At 55.6% G+C, this 23,149-nt stretch overlaps 2 protein-coding genes across 15 annotated transcripts in view; both read left to right on the top strand.

Annotated features, from left to right (window-relative positions):
• The window catches only part of PRRC2B (proline rich coiled-coil 2B), a 92,888-nt gene extending 87,323 nt beyond the window's left edge, over positions 1 to 5,565 (top strand). For all 10 annotated transcript variants that reach the window (XM_041727194.1, XM_041727192.1, XM_041727188.1 and 7 more), the window contains one exon: positions 985 to 5,565. In XM_041727194.1, coding sequence (XP_041583128.1) covers positions 985 to 1,027 — 43 coding nt within the window. In that variant the 3' untranslated portion in view covers positions 1,028 to 5,565. The remainder of the gene's footprint in view (positions 1 to 984) is intronic.
• A 1,300-nt stretch (positions 5,566 to 6,865) lies between these two features.
• On the top strand, positions 6,866 to 23,149 carry POMT1 (protein O-mannosyltransferase 1). 5 transcript variants are annotated; one of them, XM_041725644.1, is made up of 21 exons: positions 6,868 to 7,470; positions 8,025 to 8,176; positions 9,214 to 9,320; positions 9,676 to 9,726; positions 10,286 to 10,432; positions 11,122 to 11,233; positions 11,602 to 11,667; positions 11,756 to 11,849; positions 12,074 to 12,232; positions 13,356 to 13,486; positions 13,891 to 13,986; positions 15,101 to 15,193; positions 16,762 to 16,858; positions 18,496 to 18,588; positions 18,844 to 18,964; positions 19,322 to 19,419; positions 19,951 to 20,064; positions 20,814 to 20,940; positions 21,658 to 21,835; positions 22,371 to 22,558; positions 22,722 to 23,149. In XM_041725644.1, the coding sequence occupies exons 2-20, from the start codon at positions 8,055 to 8,057 to the stop codon at positions 22,543 to 22,545; spliced, it is 2,181 nt and encodes a 726-aa protein (XP_041581578.1). In that variant the 5' UTR covers positions 6,868 to 7,470; positions 8,025 to 8,054; the 3' UTR covers positions 22,546 to 22,558; positions 22,722 to 23,149. The 5 variants fall into 5 exon arrangements, 4 of the variants coding, with proteins under 4 accessions (XP_041581578.1, XP_041581581.1, XP_041581579.1 ...); XM_041725647.1 differs by having other exon boundaries at positions 6,869 to 7,470; positions 12,077 to 12,232; XM_041725645.1 differs by lacking the exon at positions 6,868 to 7,470 and adding an exon at positions 7,497 to 7,670.

Raw genomic sequence — 23,149 nt, forward strand, 5'->3', positions numbered from 1 at the left:
TCTGTGGGTCAGCTGTAGAAGCCGCATGTGTGTGCGTGCGCGTGTGTGCGTGCGTGCACGTGCTAGCTCTAGTAAGTGCTGTGTCTCGTCTCTGTCTCGGCTGGGTGGGAGTACATGTGGAATGACGCTTTCCCATTTTGCAACCAAAGGGGCTTCTCAGTGTCTCTGCCTTCAGGCACTATTCTCGGCTGCCACTCTATAAAACGTGATGGGGCTCCAGAGCTCACACATGTCAGGCATGGCTTTTTAATAAAACCGCATTCCTGGCTGGTGGAGGCGGAAGTTTGATCACTCCTTACACTCCTCCTAACTTGGTTCCCTGGAGGGTTGTTCCCTGAATTGCTTGGACCGAGCTGCTAAAGCTTCCTTGCAGAGTTCACACCCTGGTCAGGGGCATAGTTGAGCCCAGCCACTCTGTGACACATCCCCTGTGCAGAGCTGCAGGTTAATGGGACCCTGACTGGAGATCTCGAGGCCACACTAGGGTCCTGGGGAAAGGTTTCTGGAGAGTGGGAGTCAGAAGGGGGAGTGGGCGTTGAAGATGAGGGATGGACCAAGCCCAGCCAGTGGTCCCGTGCCCCTCGGCAAACATTCAGGAGTTCTGACTTGTGGGGTGTTGGGGCTGCTCCAGGGCTTTTTCCCATTGGGCCAAGGGGTGCACTGATTTGAGAAGGTCCTTCTGGTCAGCCTTGGACGTGCTGCTCCCGCAGAAACCCATGGGCATCACAGAATGCTTCCCAGAGGACCCGGCATCTTCCTGCCTCTCTGAACCACTGCCCTCAGCACCCATGGGAGGGGAGAGAGTAGCTCACGCCAGTGTCCTTCCTAGGGGAGGGAGTTCTTTGGTTTGCTCCTTCCACCAAAGGATGGGCTTCTTGGGGTAGCTTTTCTCTGTGACTCATGAGCAGGTGTGGGTGGTGAGAGCTGTGTGTCCAGATGGACATTTCGGCATAAGGGTAACTGTCCCCATTCATCTGTCCAAAGGCCAAACAACGAGTGGATGAAAAAGCCAGCCTGGGAGCCGTGAAGCTGCAGGAAGCCCCCTCCGCCACCTCCCAGATGAAGCGAACCGGAGCAATCAAGCCTCGGGCGGTCAAGGTGGAAGAGAGCAAGGCCTGAAGGTGCTGGGCCACGCCTCGCCCCCCTGAGCGCAGGGCTGCCGCTCGGCCCTGACCTCTGACGCAGCCAGACATGGACATCTTGGAGATCCACCGTCCAACCACCTGGCCCGGACTGAGAGACCTTCCTTCCCTTGTCCACTCCTGAAAGCTCCATTGTCTGACCAGCTTGCCCCCGTGGATATGTGGCATTGACCTGCTCGCTTTAATATGAAGCAAACAAGCAAGCAAACTGACCCTGTCCCCACGTTGTCCCCGCCTCCTTTCCACCGTGACCGTGACCGTGACCGTGGAGTGACTCAAGCCTTTGTGCAGGCCAGAAAACCCCGCCCCACCCACCCCACCGCCAGGGTGCTTTCTGGCTTCCCTCCCCTTCCCTCCCCTCTCCTCCCCCGTCCCCTCCCCTTCCTTTCCTTTCCCTTCCCTCCTGGCCCCAGGCACAGTGGTTTGGCAGCAGGGCCATTTTAGTTTGAGGCTTTTTGTTTTAAAAAGCAGCTAAAGTTTTTACAAAGGAGAAAGGAAAAGAAAACAAAAACCGAAGCTATGTGTGCATAGCTGAACTTTTATACTTCTTCGCCACCCCCCTCCCTCACCCCCTTCCTTCCTCTGTCCCAGGACCACATTTCCACCTGTCCCCTGCCTGGTCCGCTGGTCTGTCACTGTGATTCCTGAACAGACTCTGAGGCAGGTGTCCCCCCGTGCGCTCTTAGTGGGTCAGCCGGTGCGGGTGCTCGCAAGAAACGTGGAGGGCTTGCCAGTGGGCAGCTCCTTGCTTGGGAGAGTGACTGAGAGGGAAGTAAGGTCAGTGTCACGGTGGGTTCCAGCCCCTGGCCTGATAACCGCTGGAGTTTAGGGGCAGCCCAGTGAAGCTGATGGCGTTTTTAGCGTAAGAATGACACACAATTTCTGTCCTGGACTCTTCTAATGCCAGTGGACATGCTGACCACGGGGCACCTAAGGTGAATCGTGGAGATACAGAATCACTGGTGTTTGCCAGTGCGGCCCGGACAGTGCGAGCTGACCGCCTCCGTGTCGGGGGCTCTGACACCCAGGGGGCTGCTGTGTGACCCGCACGCCCTTCCTTGAAGCCTTCTGTGACATACCCTCCTCTTTTCTTCCTGAGGCTGTCTCCTTCTTGTCTGGATTCCTCTGTCCTGCCACCTTTCATGCAGCTCGTCCCTGGAACCTGTGAGGCCCCTTCCCTTGGGGACAGGGGTGCGAGGACGGCTGTCTGCTGGGGTCTGTAGCTGAGGTATGCGGCCTGGAAGGCTGCCACCAGGGCTTCCTTTTTCTCCTTTTCTTTTCTCCCACTGGCAGACCCAGGTGGTTGGGACAGAGGGGCCTGAGCTGGGCGCTGGGTGCCCATCTTCCCAGACGGCCGGGGCGGGATCTGCAGGGGGCGGGGGTCGCAGGTCTGACCGTCGTTCTGCAGTGGCCGCTAGCAAAATGTTTGTGTGAGCCATTTGATACTGGGTTTTTGTTGTTTATTTTTAAAAAAAGACCCAGAAGGAAATCGTCCCTGATGTTGTCATTCCAAGGATAGGGGAAGGGAAACCTGCAGGGTGTGTACATGGACTTCAGAGTAACTAACCAGCCAGCCAGTCCTTAAACTAGGTGCTGCCTGCCACCAGCGATGGCTCCAAGGAGGACCAGGCTCAGAGGACAAGCAGTAGGTGAGTGGGGACGAGCCCTGCACAGTCCAGCCTCAGGGCCCCTACAGGGGTGTCACGTCCTGTGGTTTTGAGCTCTGTGTCTAGCGTACAAGCTGGGTGGAGAGAAGCGCCTTAGGGACGGTGTGGCACCCATAACCTTCTGTCGTTCTTCCCTGCTTGAAGGAAACGGGGCACACCCTGCCAGCCAGAGTGCCAACGTCTGTGGGGAGGGTGGGGTGTCATCCGGAGAGGCCCAGTTTTCTTGAAAGTTGCTCTAGTGCTTCATCTGCAGCTTTCTGTGTCCCTTTTCCTACCTCCACCCTCAGACCCTGCTTCTTACTAGCTGGTCATCTTCAGGCCTGAAGCTTTATTCTGAGGTCCTTTTACCAAGGGCTGCTCCCTTGAGTTGCCTGCGCTCACCTGCCCTGTGTGCTCATCTGCTCTTTCTCTCCCCTGCAAGTGTGTGACTGCTGTCCCTGTGACCACCTGCCCTGGCTGGCGCTCCCCTCTGCTGCCACCTGCCTCTTTTGCCCGGCTCCCCCTGCGGGAGCCACACACATTCACCACCACCTGTATGTTCATAAACATGGCCGGGCTCACACACCTAATTTTGGTGCACATTGTACATCAAAAAGGAACAGAGGTTTTCTCATTTTGAAATTCAACAGAACAGCCCAGGATGCTGTGACAAACTCAAGGTGTACCCTTCAGGTGAACCAGCCGTCAGTGTGTCAGTACTTCCTGTTTTGAGAAAAAATAAAAACAAAAGGTCACCTGTTCGCCAGCCCTTTTGTCCACCCCTGTATTTTCTCCTCCCCCTCCCCAATAAAAACAAAAAACACTAGAATTTATTTATATGTATTGATGTTGTAGGTCTAGGTGAAAAAAGTAAATGTTTCACTGCTCTATTTATATATAATGTCTGAATTATTCTGTGCAGGAAAGGCCAGGAAATTGCATGTGAAGTTCAGTGCATTCACCACCTCTGTGTGCCCGAGCTGCAGTGTCTTTCCCACTAAGATACAGGTTTTAAATTGGGCTTGGGGCAGAGGGCCTGTCCACCCACCCCCACCCCCACCCCCCGTCCCTTCTTCGGTCTGATGAAATGCAGTTTGTAGTACAGAGAGGTTTTAAGGTGCAATATCTCTTCTTTTCATGTGGTTTTAGAACCAAGCTCAAGGTAATAGAGCTTAGGGTCTTCTTGTGGTTTCAAACCCCCATCCTCAGAGCACACCTCCCTGCAGAGGCCTCTGCCAAGATGCCACGGGGCCATTGGTGGGAGCAGGTAAAGATGACATTTACCTTTCTGCTGCTGCTGAGACTGATGGCAGGGAGAGGTGGGTAGTGTCAGAGCCCCCTTGCTGTCCCTTTGTCTCCCTCCTGATGCTGGCAGTTTGGCCCTGGCCATTGGTGGTACAGCCCGTTGCGCAGCAACCAGTAACCCTGCAGTAGTGTCTGTCCAGTGTCACCTACTCAGTGGGGTGAAAATCCCAGAGTGGGGTCGAGTACACCCCCTGGAAACTTCTCTGCCAGTTATATTTGGTCTGGTTTTCTTTACTATTGCTTCCCCCTTTTTAATCCACATTATTACTATTTTCAAACTCAGAATTCATTCACTTCTGGTTCTGGGTTCCTTATGAGGGAAGACAGAGAATGACTTACACATTCAGAAATCAGTTGATTGAGTTCCAAAGCTGTGGCCATGCCAGCCACTTCTAGGGAATATTGGGGAATCTTGTTAAATATTGACTTTGGGTCTCTCCAGCTATGCCCTCGCCCTCCTGTCTTCTGGATCTGCCCTTGGGATGGGTGATGAGGTTTGTGACTGGTGCTCAGGGCCCAGGAGGCTGAGGGTGTGCACACAGGTGCATGGCCGTGTTCAGAAATGGCCTGCTGAGACAATGTGGCCACCTGGTAAAGCCCCTCCCTGCTGTTCGGTTCCCCTCCACCAAGTAGCTGCATGTTGCCTCCCAAACCTGTATTTGTCCCTTTTCACTTCTTGCAGAGCAAGCCTGGGTCTGTTGGAAATGGCCTTTGACAACCGAGAACACTAGAGTGTTTGTGCTTTGTCATGCTCTGTGCTGAATGGGAAATGCAGACTTCTAGAAAGCCAGCCCTTCCTGCTTGAAAATGTGAGATGGATCTAAGAGATCACCTGGGACAGGGTGTCTCATTGTTGGGGTCAGACACTGTCCCCCAGCCATGCCCTCTGGGGACCACCAGTGCATACTGGGCTAGTGATCTTCCAGGTGCATCTCACCTTGCTGTTCACCATTTCCCACCTTGGCTGGGTGGCAGTGTCCTTGGGACCCTGTCTTCAGCATGCTACAAAGCCTCAGGGTGGAAATTTCTATAAAGGTTCCGTGGATGACTTTCTTCCATTGTTTAAAGGGGATACTGTAAGCTTTTGACCTCATGCCTTGCATAGTAAAAAGGGTTTGGGTTTTTTGTTGTTCTTGAGGGTTTTTTTGTTTTTGTTCCCTTTTGTTTTTATTTTGGCCTTTCCTCTTTGTCTTTTCATGTAGACCAGATATTTGAAAGGGCAGACGATGGCTAAAGGTGTAAAGTGTAGCTTGTTTATATATTTTTGGGGAAGCTTTTCCCTTGAATGGGAAATGGAATCATGGATTCAGCAGGCCATGGTGGCACACTCACCCTTTGCCCTTCCCTCCGGATCAGTACCTATTGTTTCTCCTTTCAAATATGTGATTGTACTAGCTCTTTCCATATGAAAGAATTCTCCTTATTTAAATAAAAAAAAAAAAGAAAAAAAAAAAGAAAACGCCCTAGAGCTGAACATGCTTTCTCAGGCTGTGTGTCCCTCGATTTTCTGTTGTCATTTGATGAGAGAGATGGAGAGATGGAAGAGTTCTTATGTTCGGACAGCGTATGTGGAAATTGGGAGTGACGGCCGAAATGGTTTAAAGCAAGGTGGGAAGGAGAGAAAGGATTGAAACCCACAGATAGGGTGCATCTTCCAAATGGATAAGCATTAGCAAGGCCCCTCCTTCCCTCCTGGTGGGTGATATTAAGGTGTGCAGGACATCTGCCTGCCCTCTGCCCTCCCCCTACTTCCCTTGAGAAGTGGGCAGGTCAGAGGAGAAAGCACTTGATTTGTCATGATTTTTATTTATTTTTAATTTTTAAGCAAGCTTATGGCCCCAAGATCAAGAGTTAACATGTTCTACACTAACTGAGCCAGCCAGGCATCCCTCCTCTCATGTCCTGTTGCCACTTCATAGTGACCCCTTTGCTGAGAAGGGGAGAGGATCATGCTGCCCTTTGGGGTAGGAAAGATGAGCTGTCCAGGCATGGGAGAGTGAGGGATGGGGAGCCTGGATTTGAGTCCCAGCAGATGATCCTCGGTTCTGCATCCCCACCCCACCCCCACGCCCTACAGCTGCATGACTGGGAAGGGCACTTCACCCCTTGGAGTCACAATTTCAACTGTAAAACGTCAAATTAGCAGTAACCTACCTCTGGGGTAGTGTGGATTCAAAGAGGTCACCGGCACCAGTTAAGAATGTTAGGAAACAACCCCACGTATAACACTTTCCATAAGGAAAGCCTCTGTGCAGATTCCTTCTGCGCCTCTCTGGCATTATTGGGTCCTGGGCAGGGGCAGGGGCCACAGCGAGCCCCTAGGGATGGTTGGTTCCCGACCTTCACCAGGAGAACTCACCAGGAGCCAGCACCTCTCCTCCCAGGGCCCAGGGAAGCATGAGTAAGACACAAGTAACCCTACATTCTTAACCCGTGTTCTCTAACGCCGGGTTGACCGGCACAAGTGGGGGAAAAAGTCTTGCAAAGTGAAGAACCGTAATTCTAGCTCTTAACCCAGCGGTACCAGTTCTGTCCGTGAGATGAACACACACAACACGAAAGGATCGGGAAGAGAGCCTGGGGACAAGGGTGGTCCCGTCGGCTAACCGTCTGGTCCCGCGTTCCTCTGGCCAAAGGCACCGAGTCCCCTGCAGGGCAGGCTCCGCGCGGCGGCTGGGGTGCGGGGATGCTGGGCCCGCGGGAGCCTGGGCGGGGCGGCGGGGCCCGCGGGGGGCGGGGCCCGGGGAGGGGACAGAGAGCCGCGGCGGTCCCGACTGCCCGCCCTCCCGAGCACATGCGCACCCCCCGGGCCCCGGGCAGACACCTGCACGCGAGGTGCTCACACACCTAGAGGCCCACGGCTAAGGCCCCACTGTCTTGTTTTTATTTTATTTTTTTAAAATTATTTATTCATGAGAGACAGAGGCAGAAGCAAGCTCCCTGCGGGGAGCCCGATTCGCGACTCGATCCCGGGACTCCTGGATCACGCCCTGGGCTGAAGGCAGACGCCAAACCGCTGAGCCACCCAGGGATGCCCCCGCTGTGTTGTTTTTAAAAGGGGCAGCGGGCTCCTGGAACACCTGGGCCGGTAACGACGTACTAAGAGCGCGCCTCCGCGCCGCCCGGGACCCGGGACCCGGGAGCCCTTCCGGCCCAGGGCGCAGGCGCTGCGCTCCGCTCCGCTCCGGCCCAGGGCGCAGGCGCGCCGCAGCTGCGTAGGGCTCCGCAGGCACGGCGAGTCGAGCGTCGAGCAGGCGGCCCGTGGGCGGCGCGGAGTGCCGAGCGGCGAGAGCCGCTAACGGTCGGCGCCCTCCTCCCCCGCGGATGCGAGGCGGAGCCGGACGCGGGGAGCAGCATTGCGGGAACTCGAAACGAGAGTACGTCTGGGGCGCCAGGGACGTGCGAGCGCGGCTTGGGGTGGTGCCGGCGTCCTGCCCGGCGGGGGCGGGCCCGAGGGCAGGCGCGGCCCGGGAGAGGGGGTCGCCGGGAGCCGGACGCGGGCGCCCAGTGTGGCGGCAGCCTCGGGGCCCGCCGGCTCGGAGGCAGCGGACGCGTCGGCGCGGAAGCGGGGCGCCGGGTGCACACGCACGCTCGGAGAGCGAGGGGCGCCTGGGGCGTGGGCTGCGGCGGGGAGGGGCCGGGCCGGCCGGGGGGGCCGTCCGGGGCCCCGAAGGGCTTCGGGGAGCGCCGCTGGGGCTGGGCTCTGGTGCTGGCGCCGTGACTTGTTGAGCGGGTGGATATTCAGTCCGGGCGTCCCCGGATTCCCACCTGGCTTGGCTGCCCGTGTCCTGGCTTTGAGCGACCCCACAGAACGCGCGGTTCTTCGTGATGCACCTGAGAGCCGTGGGAATTGCAAAGGCTTTTCCTTGCATCGGTGAGCCCTCGAGGCTGCTGCTTATTTATTGATGCCGCCTCTTCCCTTCTTTTCCAGGGCATCCTCCGGGACCTGCTTCCCTACGGGATGTTGGGATTTTTGAAGCGCCCTGTGGTGGTGACAGCTGACATCAACTTGAATGTTGTGGCTCTGACTGCAGTGGGATTACTGAGCCGCCTGTGGCAGCTCGCCTATCCGAGGGCTGTGGTGTAAGCCAGACAACCCCCTTCAGGGCGAATCGGAAAGAATTGTAAATTTGTTGGTGCATTGGTGACAAAGGCCCTACTGAACAGCAGAAGTGGGAAAGCAGACTTCTAGGCTTCTCAGTGATGGGTGTTTTTGGCAGAGGAGAGGCCGGGTTGTCCCCCTGCTGAGTCCACCTATCCCGTCCTGCCCTGTAGCTCTCTAGCAGGTGAGATCTGGCCCATGAAACAGGTGCAGCAGTCTTAGGTAACCATCTAAAATCAAAGGTGGAGGGTGGAAGATTGATAGATGTGGAAGTGAGTCACCGTTGACCTTCGAGTGTCTTCTTTGTTCCAAGGAGCGATGACTGCTGGCAGGACTACGGGGCCATTCCCTTTGTGGCTAACGTGCATCCTTTTTGTTTGTTTAACTTTACATCACGGAAAATATTAAATACACACAAAAGTAGGGAGAATAGTTTAATGACACCCTCCCCCCAACCAGTGCATTCATCACTCAGCTTCAGTGGATTTTTTTTTGAGGCAAGTCATAAGCAATATGTTTAAGTAATTTGGCATATTTCTAACATGAGAACTGTTAAAAACTGTATTGAAGTTATCACGCCTAAGAAATTGACAGCTGTATGGACAGTACCATTAAATGTCTGAAAACATTTGTTGCGGTTGGTTTCTGGGTGACTCCCTTTCACACATGCACCTGTTTCCTTTGGTGACCAAGTGTGATTCTGACCCTCAGCCACAGACATAGCCTTGGGTCTGTGAGGCCTTTCAGGAGGCTGCCTGCTAGCGCATCCCTGAATAAAACTAGGGAGGGTAAATAGAGTCTGTGTTGGGCAGACAACCTGAGTGTGTAGCTGGTCTCCTGTCCTTGAGGGTGGATGATGCTGTGCACATATCTTAGTATTTGGGGATACAGTGCAGTTGTGGCAAAAGTTCTGACCTTTGCTGAGCGCTCTCTAACATTGGAAACAGGGACACATTTACCCTTTGACCGTTGTTTGGTGAAGATTTCTAGTTGAATATCATGTGGGTTTGCTTTTCAGTTTTGATGAAGTATATTATGGGCAGTACATCTCTTTTTACATGAAGCGGATCTTCTTTTTGGATGGCAGTGGACCACCGTTTGGCCACATGCTGCTGGCCTTAGGAGGTAGGATTCACTAGTAAGAGAAGTAGCCCTTTAAAACGTATAAGTGAGGGGTGCCCAGGCTGGCTCAATCAGTGGAATGCGCGACTCTTGATCTTGGGGTTGTGAGTTCAAGTTCCATGCTGGCATGAAGATTACTTAAAAATAAAGTAAAGCCTATTTATAATACCTAAATAAATAAATAAGTAAAATTGTGGCAATTTATTTTAAAATAATAAAATACAACTCATAAGTGAAATTTCTTGACGGTAGAAGCCACATCTAATTATTTATCATTGTTTCCCCTGTTGCTGCCATGGTTTGGCATTCCCCAACTATTTGCTGAGTGGGATAGTTGCTGACTGATCTTCTGTTTCAGGTTATTTAGGAGGATTCGATGGTAACTTTTTGTGGAACAGGATCGGAGCAGGTAAAAAGTCATTTTCACATCCCTTATTGCTTTGCACGTATTAGAATGGAGAGGTAGTGGCTTTCCTGGGGATTTACAGCTGTGATTTCTTAATCTGTCCAGGGTATGATAGATTTGGTACAAGTGGAAGACCTTTCAAAAGAAAGGTGTGATAAACACCTTAGTGTTTAATCCTAGCATGTATTTTATTCTTAGTTTTCGGAACACATAGCACACTCTACGTGGCATCTGGTTGCAGTTATCTTTTGTACACGTAAATTTTGTACGTTGCTCAGTGTTTTGGGGGGAAAGGTGGAGTCCATTTGTAAACAAGGAAAGCACTAATTTCAGACTTATTAGGCATAGTTTCTGTGCTTAACGAGAGCTGGGTATTGACTACACTTAGGTAATTTCAAAGCTTTTATTTGCAGCTTGCCCACTGTGTTCCTGATGTGGTCCCTAGTTTTGCCAGCTTGCATTACAGGGTCCGTGAACATGACACTGTGTTTGAAAACACACCTGCAGCATAGGAAGGGGGTGGTGCATTGTACGCTCAGCTCTGCTGTGGTTGCCTTTCCAGAATACAGCAGCAACGTGCCCGTGTGGTCTTTGCGCCTGCTGCCAGCCCTCACTGGGGCGTTCTCAATCCCCATGGCCTACCAGATCCTGTTGGAGCTCGGTTTTTCTCACTGCGCTGCCATGGGGGCTGCTCTGCTGATGCTTATCGGTGAGACCTCTGCCTGCTTTGGTGTCACACAGGGAAGAACCCAGCACTGGCCTTGGTTATGTTTCAGCGTGTGTCCCAGAGAGCCTGTGGGCTTTGTCTGTGTGGCCCGGCAGGGTCTCCTACTCACAGGATGGAAGGGAGTGTGTCCAGAGTGTCCAGATTTGACTCTGGGAGTCACCCTACTCCCTGGGTGTGGGATGGTGGAACTGTGTGGTCACACACGTGCGGCCGTATAAATCAGGGCTGCCCAAACTGCTACTAGGTGCTCCGCCAGCATCTCCCTCCACCTCCTGCCGAGTCTGGCCCAGGCTTATGAGCAAATGAAACCAAGTTGGATGGGAAGTTAGGCTAGAAAGCAGAATGAGGGTGTGTCAAGTGGCTCCTCTCACTGAGTCCCTGAGCTGGGGTAATGTCTTTACACCCAGGGCAGCCCCACAAAGTTGGTATTCTTTCTGCAAATGAGAAAGGTTCAGTGACTTGCCCAGCATCACACAGGCCTCACTAGGCATGATTCACCCTTGAGAACTTGCCTTCCTGGTTCTAGAGCCCATCCCCTTCCAGCCACCCAACCCTGAACTTCCCATGGCCACATTCTGTGACTTTAGAGTGTGTCCTCTCCATGGGTGCTTCCATCTTCTGCATTTGCCCCTGTGGCCTGACAGCTGACGCGCATGCCCTCTTTCCAACAGAGAACGCTCTCATCACGCAGTCAAGGCTCATGCTTTTGGAGTCAGTGTTAATATTTTTTAATCTACTGGCTGTGCTATCCTACCTGAAGTTCTCCAACTCCCAAAAACACAGGTATGCACAGTGGGACCTGTCCTTCGTAGTTAATGAGAAAGAAGCGTCTGAGTGGCCTGTCGACCTGAGAAGGTCTGAGGGCTTTTCATTTCAGGGAGCTACTTGCAGACTGTCTCTCGTCCTTGGCTCCTGATGTCATAAATACATTCTTACTTTTGTATAAATTAAACTAACCGGGAAAATGTTCTGGCCAAAAAGAAAAATTCTGCTAGGACTAATATTTAGGAGACGAGGGTTCATTTTTCTTGTCCCAACTGTCGGGACAGCCAGCTGACCCCGAGAGATCTGAGAAATGTGCCTTCTTGCGTGATATTTCTCCCGATATTTCACGAACTGTCCCCAGCTTTGCTCTTCTGCTTTGACCCCAGGCCCTTCTCCTTGAGCTGGTGGTTTTGGCTGATGCTGACAGGAGTGGCCTGCTCCTGTGCGGTGGGGTGAGTCTGGTCTGTGGGTCGGAGGCAGCCCTGGCATCCTCCTCGTTCTCTGCCTTATTTTCACGTTTTTTCTCACATGTCTTTTCAGCGTCAAGTACATGGGTATTTTCACATACCTGCTCGTGCTCGCAGTTGCCAGTGTCCATGCCTGGCACCTGATTGGAGACCAGACTCTGTCAAACGTGGGTGTAGCAGTCAGGCGGGACATGTAGCCATCCCCGGGTGGGTGAGGGTCAGTGTGATGGGAGCATCTGGGGAGAAAGGCTTCCCAAGAAGACGGGCCTTCATGAGCCTCCCACCAGCGGCTTCGAGGAGCCCAGAGCTCTGCTGCTGACTCCCTGAGATCCTATGTGAAGTGGGTACACCTTCACATGTGTGAAGGTGTGACCTGCCCTCTGGCTCCCAGCAGGTCTGTGTGCTCTGTCACCTGCTTGCTCGAGCCGCCGCTCTGCTTGTCATCCCCACCCTCATGTACTTGCTGTTTTTCTACGTCCACTTGATCCTGGTCTACCGCTCTGGGCCCCACGATCAAATCATGTCCAGTGCTTTCCAGGCCAGTCTGGAGGTAAGACGGGGTGCCATGGCCACCTCAGAGAAGGGACAAGAGTAGATTCGGAGTTTTTTTATTTTTTAAGATTTTATTTATTTGAGAGAACGTGCACAAGCACGGGGAGGGGCAGAGGGAGAAGCAGACTCCCGCTGAGCGGGAAGCCCGACATGGGGCTCGATCTGGAACCCCAGGATCATGCCCTGAGCTGAAGGCAGGTGCATAATTGACTAAGCCACCCAGGTGCCCCTAGACTCAGATTTTTCTTATGTAAACATCATCAAGGGTTCGCAGGAAAACCAAATCAAGATGTGAAGAAGCCACTGTAGTATTTTTCTAAGCTAATGCTGTGTGTGCTGATGGTATGGAAATAGACGAGGGGGTCAGCTCTTCAGTGTGACCTGCCTCTGGACATCATGAAGTCCTGCAGCCTCGGGACAGGTGCACATGCTTCACAGGACAAGCCAGACTCTGGCGTTCGCTCCTACTGACTCTTGCAGAGATAGTGAAACGTACCGATTGGGGTGGTGAGGACAGGAGAGCAGATGGACGTGCTCCTGAGTCCTGGCTCTGCTGACAGCCAGGTGTCCATGTTGGGCAAATTTCTTAGCTCATCCCAATGCTAGTTTCCTCACCTTTTTTTTTTTTTTCTTAAAGATTTATTTATTTAGGAGAATGTGCTCACATGGATGATCAGGGGGGAGGGCAGAGAGAGAGAGTGAGTCTCCAGCAGGCTGCCTGCTGAGTGTGGAGCCCACTGTGGTATGGGGCTTAATCCTGCCACCCTGAGACCATGACCTGAGCCGAAACCAAGAGTTGGACACTTAACCGACTGAGTCACCCAGGTGCCCCATTTTTAAAAAAAGAGTTATTTGAGAGTCTCTTCTTTACAGGGTTGCTCTTTCTCCAAAGATGCCCAAGCAACTGAGGGTGTGTGTGGAAGGGTGGAGGATGCCTGGCCCTGGAGGCAGCATCCAGTCCACAGCAGCTGTGTTATGATTATAGTAATGTAACCTGAACAGAGTAGGTCCTGCATTGTCATAATGTGACATAATAATGACTGCCACCACCCCAATTCCCCCCCCATGGAGGTGTGCCTGTTGGAGAGGCTCTCACTTGCCACCTTTTGCTTTTGTCTTAGGGAGGACTAGCCCGGATCACGCAGGGTCAGCCCCTGGAGGTGGCCTACGGTTCCCAGGTCACTCTGAAGAATGTCTTTGGCAAACCTGTGCCCTGCTGGCTTCATTCCCACCAGAGCACCTACCCCATGATGTAAGGAAAGTGACCGTTGTAAATAGAAGATCATAACACGTTTGCTTTTTTTTTTTTGTATTTTTGTTGTTACCAGTTTTCTTTGTAAATTTCTGAGACAGACACTGAGCTCTCAGATTCTGATTACCAATGAATCTTGTCATTTCTGTGTATGAAATAGAGCATCTTGAGGGAGCAGAGGGCCCGGGCTGTCACTCATCCACTCTGTGACTCGCATGCTGAGCACGTTGTCCTGCCTGGAGCGCTGCTTAGGTTCCCGTTGTCCAGTCCTTCCTAGACCCACACTTTGTGCCCATCCCTGTTTTGACCCGGACACTTTGCCGGGTGGTATTTGCAGGAACCTCAAGAGAAAGGCTAATTGCCGCGCACACCAGACGCAGTGTTGTGTTGATTCCTTCACACAGATACGAGAACGGCCGAGGCAGCTCGCACCAGCAGCAGGTGACCTGTTACCCCTTCAAAGACGTCAACAACTGGTGGATCGTGAAGGATCCCGGGAGGTGCGTGCAGGTCCTGGGTCTCCAGAGTGGGGCTCACCTCGTGGCCCCCTCTCCCTGTACGCTTCCTCCCTGGAAGCTTCGAGAGCAGCTCTGCGCTGATGAGCCCATGGTCAAGGGGTTGGATGCTTCCTCAGTGAACTGCCCACCCAGTATCTCCCCTGGGTACTCCCCAGGCACATCCCAGACAAACTCTCCTCTGCCAGCACTCCCTGTGCTTCCCCCCGTCCCCAGGCATCCCCTTGCTGAGGCCTCAGACAGAAGACTCCCTGGTCTCTGGACTCCACCTGCAGAGGAGATCTCGAGCCATCCTGGCCTCCGTCTCTACCACCTGCCGCCTCCCCAACTCTCTCCTCCCACTCCAGCTTTGCGGCCCTGCGTGGTCTTTTAAAATGTCACTTGTGGCAGGTCATGGTCCTGCTGAAAGGCTGAAACCCTTCCTAGCTTCCATTGCCCCTCCAGGGTCATCCAGACCCCTGGTGGTGGCCTGCAGCTCCCAGCCTCCTTCCCGCTCCGCACCTGGCCCATGCTCACAGTGCTCCCACTGCCCCGCGTTTCTGCTGCCCCTCAGGCTGGAACGGTCCTGCCCAGCCGACTCCTTAAAACCTGACGGTCCCCTCCTCTGGGAGGCTGCCTTGGCCGCCCTCCTCCCCGTCGTGGTTCCTGCGTCCATCGCAGTACAGCCAGGATGGCTGATGAGCACGCTGTCTTGTCTGTCGTGTTTGCCACTTCCTGTAGTAACACAAGGGTGGCGGGCTGTCTCTGGCTGTTTGACCATGTTGGCACCACCCTGAGGGGCCCACAGTACACTTGTGTGGACAAAAGAGTCCACGTGTTAGAAGGATTTCTGGGGGGCACGGCTGTGCTTGTCACTGTGCCGTCTGTAGACACCCAGCAACCATAATGTGGTGATGGCGCACAGGAGTCCCTTTCGGAAGCTTGGAAAGAGACCTTGGGTTTCAGAAAGGAGTTTAGGAAACGTGTGTGTTTTGTTTTTACGTGAATTGATCTCGCATAAGGCACCGGTTGAGTGGGCCAGATTGGCCCTGATGGGAGAATGCGGGTGTCGTTATGTTGTGCGGCACGCGTGCCAGCCTGCCGGCCTCTGTCTCCGCAGGCACCAGCTAGTGGTGAACAACCCCCCGAGGCCCGTGCGGCACGGGGACGTGGTGCAGCTGGTGCACGGCATGACCACCCGCTTCCTCAACACGTGAGTGCCTGCCCTCACCCTCTTCCCTCGCTTGGGTGCTCCCCTGGGGTTCTCTGTCCAGAGCACAGCCCGCCCCCTGCTGCAGGCCCCACGGCTGTTCTTGCTGCCTTGGGGCGGACCTGCACTGTGGCCTGCGATTGATGGGTGCTCAGGGTCTGGAGGGCCCCCCAGTGAGGGCAGCACAGGGCGAGTAGGCCGGAGATGGAGCCTTAGCGGGGTAGCCTGGGAGCTCCCATGGAGGGGTCCACCCTGCAGTGGGAAGCCCAGTGGGGGAAGCTTTGATAGACAAGGGGGAGCACGGGAGTGCTGCTCACACAAAAGGAAGTGCAGGTGCTTCCATAAGGTTGAATCCCTTACCGTGTATGTGAATTCAAGAAGGATTTCGATTCTGGCTAATTAGGGTCAGGAAGGGTCTTTCAGTGTGGGTTCTTGACCCTTACCTGACCTGAGCTATCTCTGCATATAGACATTCCTGGGCCACCACCCAGCTTCTTGGGTCATCTCACGGCTCCTCCTAACTCCCAGATTGTGCCACAAGTCCCCACTTCCTGTGAAAGCCACCAGCAGGCTCCTGGCCTCTGCCCTCCTTCTCCCTGGAAAGAGCCAGTTGCCCAGCCACCACCCCAGTTCCTCTCTTTCTTCCTTGCCCTCCCGCCATGGCCCAGTCCACGCGGGATCCCTGTGCCCCGACTTCGTGCCTCTGTGCCCCTCACCCCACAGCGGCACCCTGGGAACACACACAGTCTACAGGCCCGGCCTCGTTTCTTGGCCGAAAGTTCTCCAGTGATTTCTACTCAGAATAACGTCCCTACTTCTCCTGGGCTGCAGGCCCCTTGGGATCTGGGACCTTGACTCCAGGGCCCCGGCCACCCTGCTGTCCCAAAGTGATCGAGTGCAGCTCCCGTGGGCCAGGAGTGTTCTTGACTCACTTGCTGTAGTCACACGTCAGCTGAAATGTCCCCTCAAAGCCTTTCCTGGGTGCTTTGGTTTTATTGGTAGCGCCACATAGCCCGGCACTGTCTTGTCCCTGCGTGAAGGTCCCTGCCCATAAGGACTGTCTTTGCTCACCATGGGGTCTTCAGCTCCTCCCTAGCGCTTGGCGCAAAGTAGGATAAAGTGTAACAGCCGAGTGAATGAGGGAGGTGGGTATTTGTGGACGTTGGAGGTCGCCGACCCCGAGGGCACCTTGCCCCCGACGGCATTCCCAGTACTGCGGATGGTTCCAAGGCCCAGCTGTCAGGGGACTGCTGGGTGCGCGTCCTCGTGCTCCCAGGACAGGGGGCACCCTGCTCTGAGGCCTGGTTTGTTGTTCTGTGGTGGAACAGCGACACCCACCTAGTGGTGGATTCCTGTCTCTTGGACAGCACATCACATGTCCTCTTCCCTGAGGTGTGGTTCCCAGGGAGCCACTGCCGTCTCAGTGTCTCGTGTATCAGCATGGCATCAGGTGGCGCCCTTGGGTCCAAGTGCTCTGTCAGGCTGAGCTGGCTCCAGTTCTGAAAAGTGGATTTTCCCCCCAAGGCCTACTGAGTGAGGAGCTCCGTCCACAAGACTGTTTGGTTTTGCAGGCACGACGTGGCAGCGCCCCTGAGCCCCCACTCGCAGGAGGTGTCCTGCTACGTTGATTACAACATCTCCATGCCCTCCCAGAACCTCTGGAGACTGGTGAGTCCCCACCGGAAGCCTGTCATGCCGGCCATCAGGGACACATCCTTTCTCACAGAAGATGTTCAAAACCACTGTTGAGAATAATTGTCATTCAGATGTGCAATTAGTGATTTTTTAGCCCATAAAAAAGTCCTCCATGTTTTTGTGGGGAGCAGAGAGCTATCTGGGAGGGATGAGTTTGTGGAACGGCTGGTTGGTGTTCCCATGGCCTTCGTGGCCTGCCAGGTGAAGGTTCCCTCTGACTTGGTGGCTCATTCACTGAACCCACAGGGTCAGGGCCCCCGGCCACTTCCCCTCTTGTAAAGCCTGGTGTGAACCAGCACCCTGGTCCCAGGGTCTCCCCAGGGACGGCTTGGGGCTCCAGCCAGGGTGGTTCCTTGGGGTTGCACTTCCCTGAGGCAGCCAGGCCTATGAGGGCCTTTCCTCGAGCGTCCAGGGGCACATGCTGCTCCCAGAGTCCCTCTCCAGGCCTGCACGCGGCGTCCTGGGAGAGCCGGCAGGAGGAAAGAGTGCTGTTCCTGGGCCCGGGCGCCACTGTGAGTTCACGGACGGGCACAGCCACAGCTCCCGTCAGTGAGCACGTTAACACGCTGGGGCCTGTCCCTGACGAGAGGCTGGCTCTCCTTCCATCCTTCCAGCCTCCGACTGCCGCAGCAGCTGCCCACCCCACACCAGCCTCCCTGTCCCCCTTCAGGTTCTCTCAGTATGACTGGCACGGTGTGCTCAGCGGCCCCCCAGCAGAGCCAGGGCACAAGGCTGCCGTTGGACTGTGTGTGGGGGTGGGGGGCACCTTCTCTGTGCTGCACGTGCCTGCCTCCCTTCTGGTTCTCCCCTGTCTCCTTGGCTGTCCCCGTGGGACGGAGCACTGTGCTCCTAGGCCTGGTCCCTGGGAGCTCTCCCAGGGGACTTCTACTGAGTGTCCCACCCACTGCCCTTCTGCCATCCTGTGGTCTGTGGCTGATTCCTCCTCCTCCTCCTCCCCTGACTCCTCTTCCACCCTTTCCCTCTTCCCACTCCTCTCCTTCCCCTCCCCCTCCCTCCTTCCCCTCCTTTCCCTCCTTTTCCCTCCCCCTTCCTCCTCCCTCTCCCCCTTCCTCCCTCTCCTCACTCCTCCTCACCTTCAGCCCCACAAGCCCCACATCTCAGGAACTGCAGCTCACTTAGCAAGGAGGGAGGATGGCTGACGCAGGGTGTGCCTGTGGCCAGGCCACCTGCATGCTCCTACCGAGCCCATGGGTCCTCTGGTTCTCGCCCACAGCCACACGTGCTCACACATCATCGCAGGGCTGTGAGAAGTTAAGATAGGACAAGGCCAAGTGCTCTCACAGTGTTAGTGAGAGCCCCCTCACCACGGGGGGCCCCCTCCGAAGTCACCTCTTGGGGACCACCTCTGACCCTCGTCCAGACTGTGCATTTGTCAGAGAAGGCAGGGTGGTGCCCCCACCCCCGGCCACACCAGCACCTTGCTGTGTGGGTGTCCCGGCACAAGGCCAGGGGTGCCATCCTGTCAGCTCCCCGGAGCTCAGCCCCTGATCTCAGACCTGGGCAGCGGCGTCGTCTGATGACTGGTCCTCACTTGATACATAAGGAAATTGGGGAAAGAAGGGGCTCATCCACAGGACCTATTTTTACAGGACATTGTAAACCGAGAATCCGACACAGAGGTTTGGAAGACCATCTTGTCCGAGGTCCGCCTGGTGCACGTGAACACCTCTGCCGTCCTAAAGGTAAAAGGGCACCGTGTTGGGCTTGCCTGTCTTGGCTGGGGGCTCACAAAATCAGTTTAGTGGATCCTACATCCATGTTTCCTGCACTCAGGAGGGCTTTAACTGCTCAGAACTGAATCTGGAACGCAGCAAGGGCCGCAGAGGGGAGGCTGCCACCCTCGCTGGCTGTGGACAAAGTGACCGGGTGGCCGGGCTGGGGACGAGCTGGGACCTGGGGCCTCCACGTCATACCCTGTCTCCCCCTGGTTTTGCCAGCTGAGCGGGGCACACCTCCCAGACTGGGGGTTCCAGCAGCTGGAGGTCGTTGGGGAGAAGCTGTCCCGGGGCTACCACGAGAGCATGGTGTGGAATGTGGAGGAACATCGATATGGCAAAAGTGAGTCGGTCCAGCCCACGGGCTTGCCGTTGCTGCTGCTATACCGAGATGCCACCCCCGCGGGCTTTGGTTCTGGGGGGACCAGACACGCTGTCCATGCTCCGCTGAGCTGAGCCTGAAACAAGCGAAGCTGTCACTCTGAGGTCTCGCCACCAGAAGGCAGTGCAAGCTGAGCTTTCCCAGTGAAAAGATCTGGATTTGATGGGTGCCATCCCGCGTGTGGTGGGGAAAGCCAAAGGGAGTCATGTGGGTCGGTTGGAAAAGTGGGAAGTTGGCTTTGCTCCAGGCTGACAGCTTCTGTTGTGAGCCCCCTGACTTTCCGCTCCTGTGTTCTTTTGGGTCACCTCTTTCTGTTAGGCCAGGAGCAAAAGGAGAGGGAGCTGGAGCTGCACTCACCGGCGCAGATGGACGTCAGCAGAAACCTAAGCTTCATGGCCAGGTTCCTGGAGCTGCAGGTGAGGCGGGGCAGCATGGCTCTGCCTGGGCAAGCTGGCTCCTCTCCAGACAGAGCACTGTGCTCAGCAGAGCCCCTCCCTTCCCGTTGTCAGCCTTTACACTGGGACGTGGCTGGGCAGGGAGGGTTCCTCTCCCCTGCCATTAGTGGCCAGCACCACTCTGCTGGCCCCGGGCCTGTGGCTTTGCGGGCACAGTAGTCAGGAACCAGGCGATGTTGCGTTGCCACATGGCCAAAGTATGTTTGGAACCCCCCAGGTCAGGTCAGAGTGCACCAGCGTCAACATGATGGAGCGCTAGAGAGGTCAGGATCGGAATCTCGGGGTCCTGAATCTAATAGCATCCTCAGCACCAAGTTCAATCCCTTACCCCGCAGTCAGGGTGTTGGGGGCCTGGGGACTAGGGCTCAGCTGCCACCTGGGCTACATGATCCAGATGAATGTGAAATTGGATACCCCAGCCCCTCAGACAGGCCCCTGAGCAAGGACGATGTCCAGCTGGCCACTCGACTTCAGCCTCTGGCCTTCTTGCAGTGGAGGATGCTTACGGCAAAGAGTGATGACTCGGAGCACAAGTACAGCTCCTCGCCGTTGGACTGGGTCACCCTGGACACCAGCATTGCCTACTGGCTGCACCCCAGGACCAGCGTAAGTGGGCGCTGGTGCAGGCTGCAGGTCGAGCGCTCGCTGGAGACTCCCCTGGCGTGAAGAGCAGCCCTGCCTCCACCCTGGCCCTCGCTGTCTCCAGGCCCTGCCTAATGGATGGGGCAGCACGGGGCCAGTACTCCCGTCAGATGTGAGGAGTAAGGTCCTGACACATCTGCGTGGTGAGGGAAACCGGGCTTTACCGCTTTGGGGGAGCACACTGTTCCCCCTTTCCTGACAAAAGTGGTTTTTAAAATTATCCCTCTTTAATTTTGTGCAGAGCGTGAGCAGCTGAGTTCATCAGAGCTTTGTCACATCTGCGTTGTCCCTCTTCACTCGCAGAACGAACAGGCCTGGAGCTGGCACTTGGCGCTCCACAGATACTCCCCAAATGAGTTCACACTGAAAACGCTCCCCTTTCTCTGCCCCACCCCCATCGCCTGCAGTGGAGACACGGTCACAATCACTGGCTGTGAAGCTGAGTCCTTAGGCCCTGGGTTAGCTGTCTGCGAGCAGCTGTTGTTAAAGCAAGAATGTCAGCTACTCCCAGTTGTGTTTCCACTTACAGAATCGAGGACCTTAGCACTTTTCCTGGGGGAGTCTCATTGGGAATAGCCACGTCCATCAGCCGTGGGCTGGAGGCCCAGCCTGCACCCATGTTTCGGCTGAAGGCTGGCAAGCAGGCGAGCGTCATCGAGGGTTTGTCCCTCTGAGTGGCCGGTGGCCAACGGTGCCTCCCGCTGCCCTCACAGGCTCAGATCCACCTGCTTGGAAACATTGTGATCTGGGCTTCGGCCAGCCTCGCCATGGTGGTCTACGTCCTGCTCTTCTTCTGGTACCTGCTCAGACGCCGAAGGAGTATCTGCGACATCCCTGAGGGTTAGTGCAGCTTGCTTTTGATGGGCGACAGCCCAGCCTCACTCAGCAGGAGCCTGTGCCTTAAGGCGACCTTGTTTCCTCGTGGAAGGAGCTTAAATCTATTTTTATCTCCCTAGAGACAAAATGTTGCCGTTGCATTCCCACACTGTTAGAGGCTTCTTTGGGGAAATGCAAGGACCAGGCAGGGATTGCTGTGACCCCAGGATGTGAGCACAGCCTTAGCACTTGCACGCTCTGGAATGGCTGGATGGCAGAGAGGGGCCAGCGGGTGCCAAGTTACTCGGGTGGCGGTGGTTTATATAACAGAAACCACTGCAGACCATCTTGAGACAAAAGGAATAAAGACTCAGGGCAGGGTGGGCCCCAAAGGCCTCGGGAGCAGTGTGGCACCGTGCCTACTCTTCCTGCTGATGCCCGCCTCAGTGGGTGAGGCGGGTGCACAGATACAGACCCTCACAGTCCGGCTCCGGCCCCACTTGCTGCTGATCCTGGCAGAGTTGGGGCCCCCAGGAGGCTGGTACGGTGCAGGGGTTCTGGATGGTGAGGACCCTGCAGGAAGCCACAGGAGGTCCTTACATCACTGGAAGGGGCGGGAGGTGGGGGAAATGGAGAGTGAGTGTCCCTCAAGGATGTTGAAAGCAGCTTGTGGGACTGGCCGATATCTTTGCAGGGAGGCCCTGGCCGGCAGCACTGGCTCAGGGCGGCCTCCTCCCGCAGATTCCTGGCTGCGCTGGGTGCTGGCTGGGGCTCTGTGTGCCGGCGGCTGGGCAGTGAACTACCTCCCCTTCTTCATGATGGAGAAGACGCTCTTCCTCTACCACTACCTTCCCGCGCTCACCTTCCAGATCCTCCTGCTCCCTGTGGTCTTGCAGCATGTCAGTGACCACCTGTGCAGGTACAGGGCCTGCACAGCCACACCTCTCGGGGGGCACCGGCTCCAGGGGAGTCCTCAGTGTTGACTTGGGTGTGGCGTGGAAGGGCTTAAGGTCACAGAGGAGGCACAGGGGAGGAAGGTGTGGCTGGCTGGGGAGGCTGGGAGAGCAGGGGGTGCTGTGGGAGATGGGGAAGGGTGCTTATGGCCCTGGGACAGCCAGTGGAATTGGCCAGGTTGCATGGTGTGCAGTAGAACTGAACCAGAAAGCTTTGTAAACCAGAGTGAGTTCTGGAAGCTGGACCAAAGGGGGTGGCCTCAGCATATTGGGGGGCCAGGAGTTACAGAGCCTCTCGGGAGGGCTGCAATATGATCATGTTAGGTACAGGGACACTACTCTGGCATCCAAGTGCAGATGGGAGATTCTGGAAGATGCACAGGGAGGGTCACATTCAGTGCATCAGGCAGGGGTGAGAAGGGTGGAAAGGCAGGGGCTGTGTGCACATCGTGGTGAGGAGGACCCACGTCCCACGTGCCCATGCTCTGCTGGTGCCTGCAGGTCCCAGCTCCTGAGGAGCCTCTTCAGCGCCCTGGTCGTGGCCTGGTACTCCTGTGCCTGTCACGTGTTCAACACCCTGCGCCCACTGACCTACGGGGACAAGTCACTCTCACCCAGTGAACTCAAGGCCCTTCGCTGGAAAGACAGCTGGGACATCTTGATCCGGAAACACTAGCAGGACACAAACGGTAAAAGTGGGGGCTGGGGTCAGGCGAGGTAGAGTGGTCGTTCGTAAACGTGTTCATCTTTGACAGTTGCCCCAAAGCCTGGCGGACTGGCTGGGCTATGGTGGTTTTATTCTTCAGTCTGCTGATAGGCGGGCAGTTTTGAGCCAAGTTTCTGTTTTCCCAGGTGGTAAAGAACACGCCCCTGCATTCACTGCCACTAGAGCCCCCTGAACCAGGGCACATGGAGGGCTAGCAAAGGACTTGTAACAGACACCGGAAGGCAGCGGGCAGCCGTGGGGTGAGTTAGCGCTGAAGCTGCTGAGGCCCCAGTCCTGGTGTTGGGCCTGGTCCCCTCCCTCGGTGCCCACTGGATCCAATGCTGAGCCATAGCTGTCTCTGCTCCGAGTGACAGGCCTTTGATTCTGATCCCTGCACAAAGACCCTGGTGCACCTCAGTGCCGCCGACTCTTGGCCCTTGCCCCCTGCCCCCGCGAGACTTGGCTGGGACGCACGAGCCAGCAGCACTTCCAGCAGGCAGGACTTGTCACCCTTACATGTCCTTGTCCTAACTCTGTGTCTTCTGTGTACAATTAAAAAGGGGACAAACTGGCA

This window comes from Vulpes lagopus, chromosome 12, assembly GCF_018345385.1.
Source record: "Vulpes lagopus strain Blue_001 chromosome 12, ASM1834538v1, whole genome shotgun sequence".
In the NCBI taxonomy this organism is placed as follows: Eukaryota; Metazoa; Chordata; class Mammalia; order Carnivora; family Canidae; genus Vulpes; species Vulpes lagopus.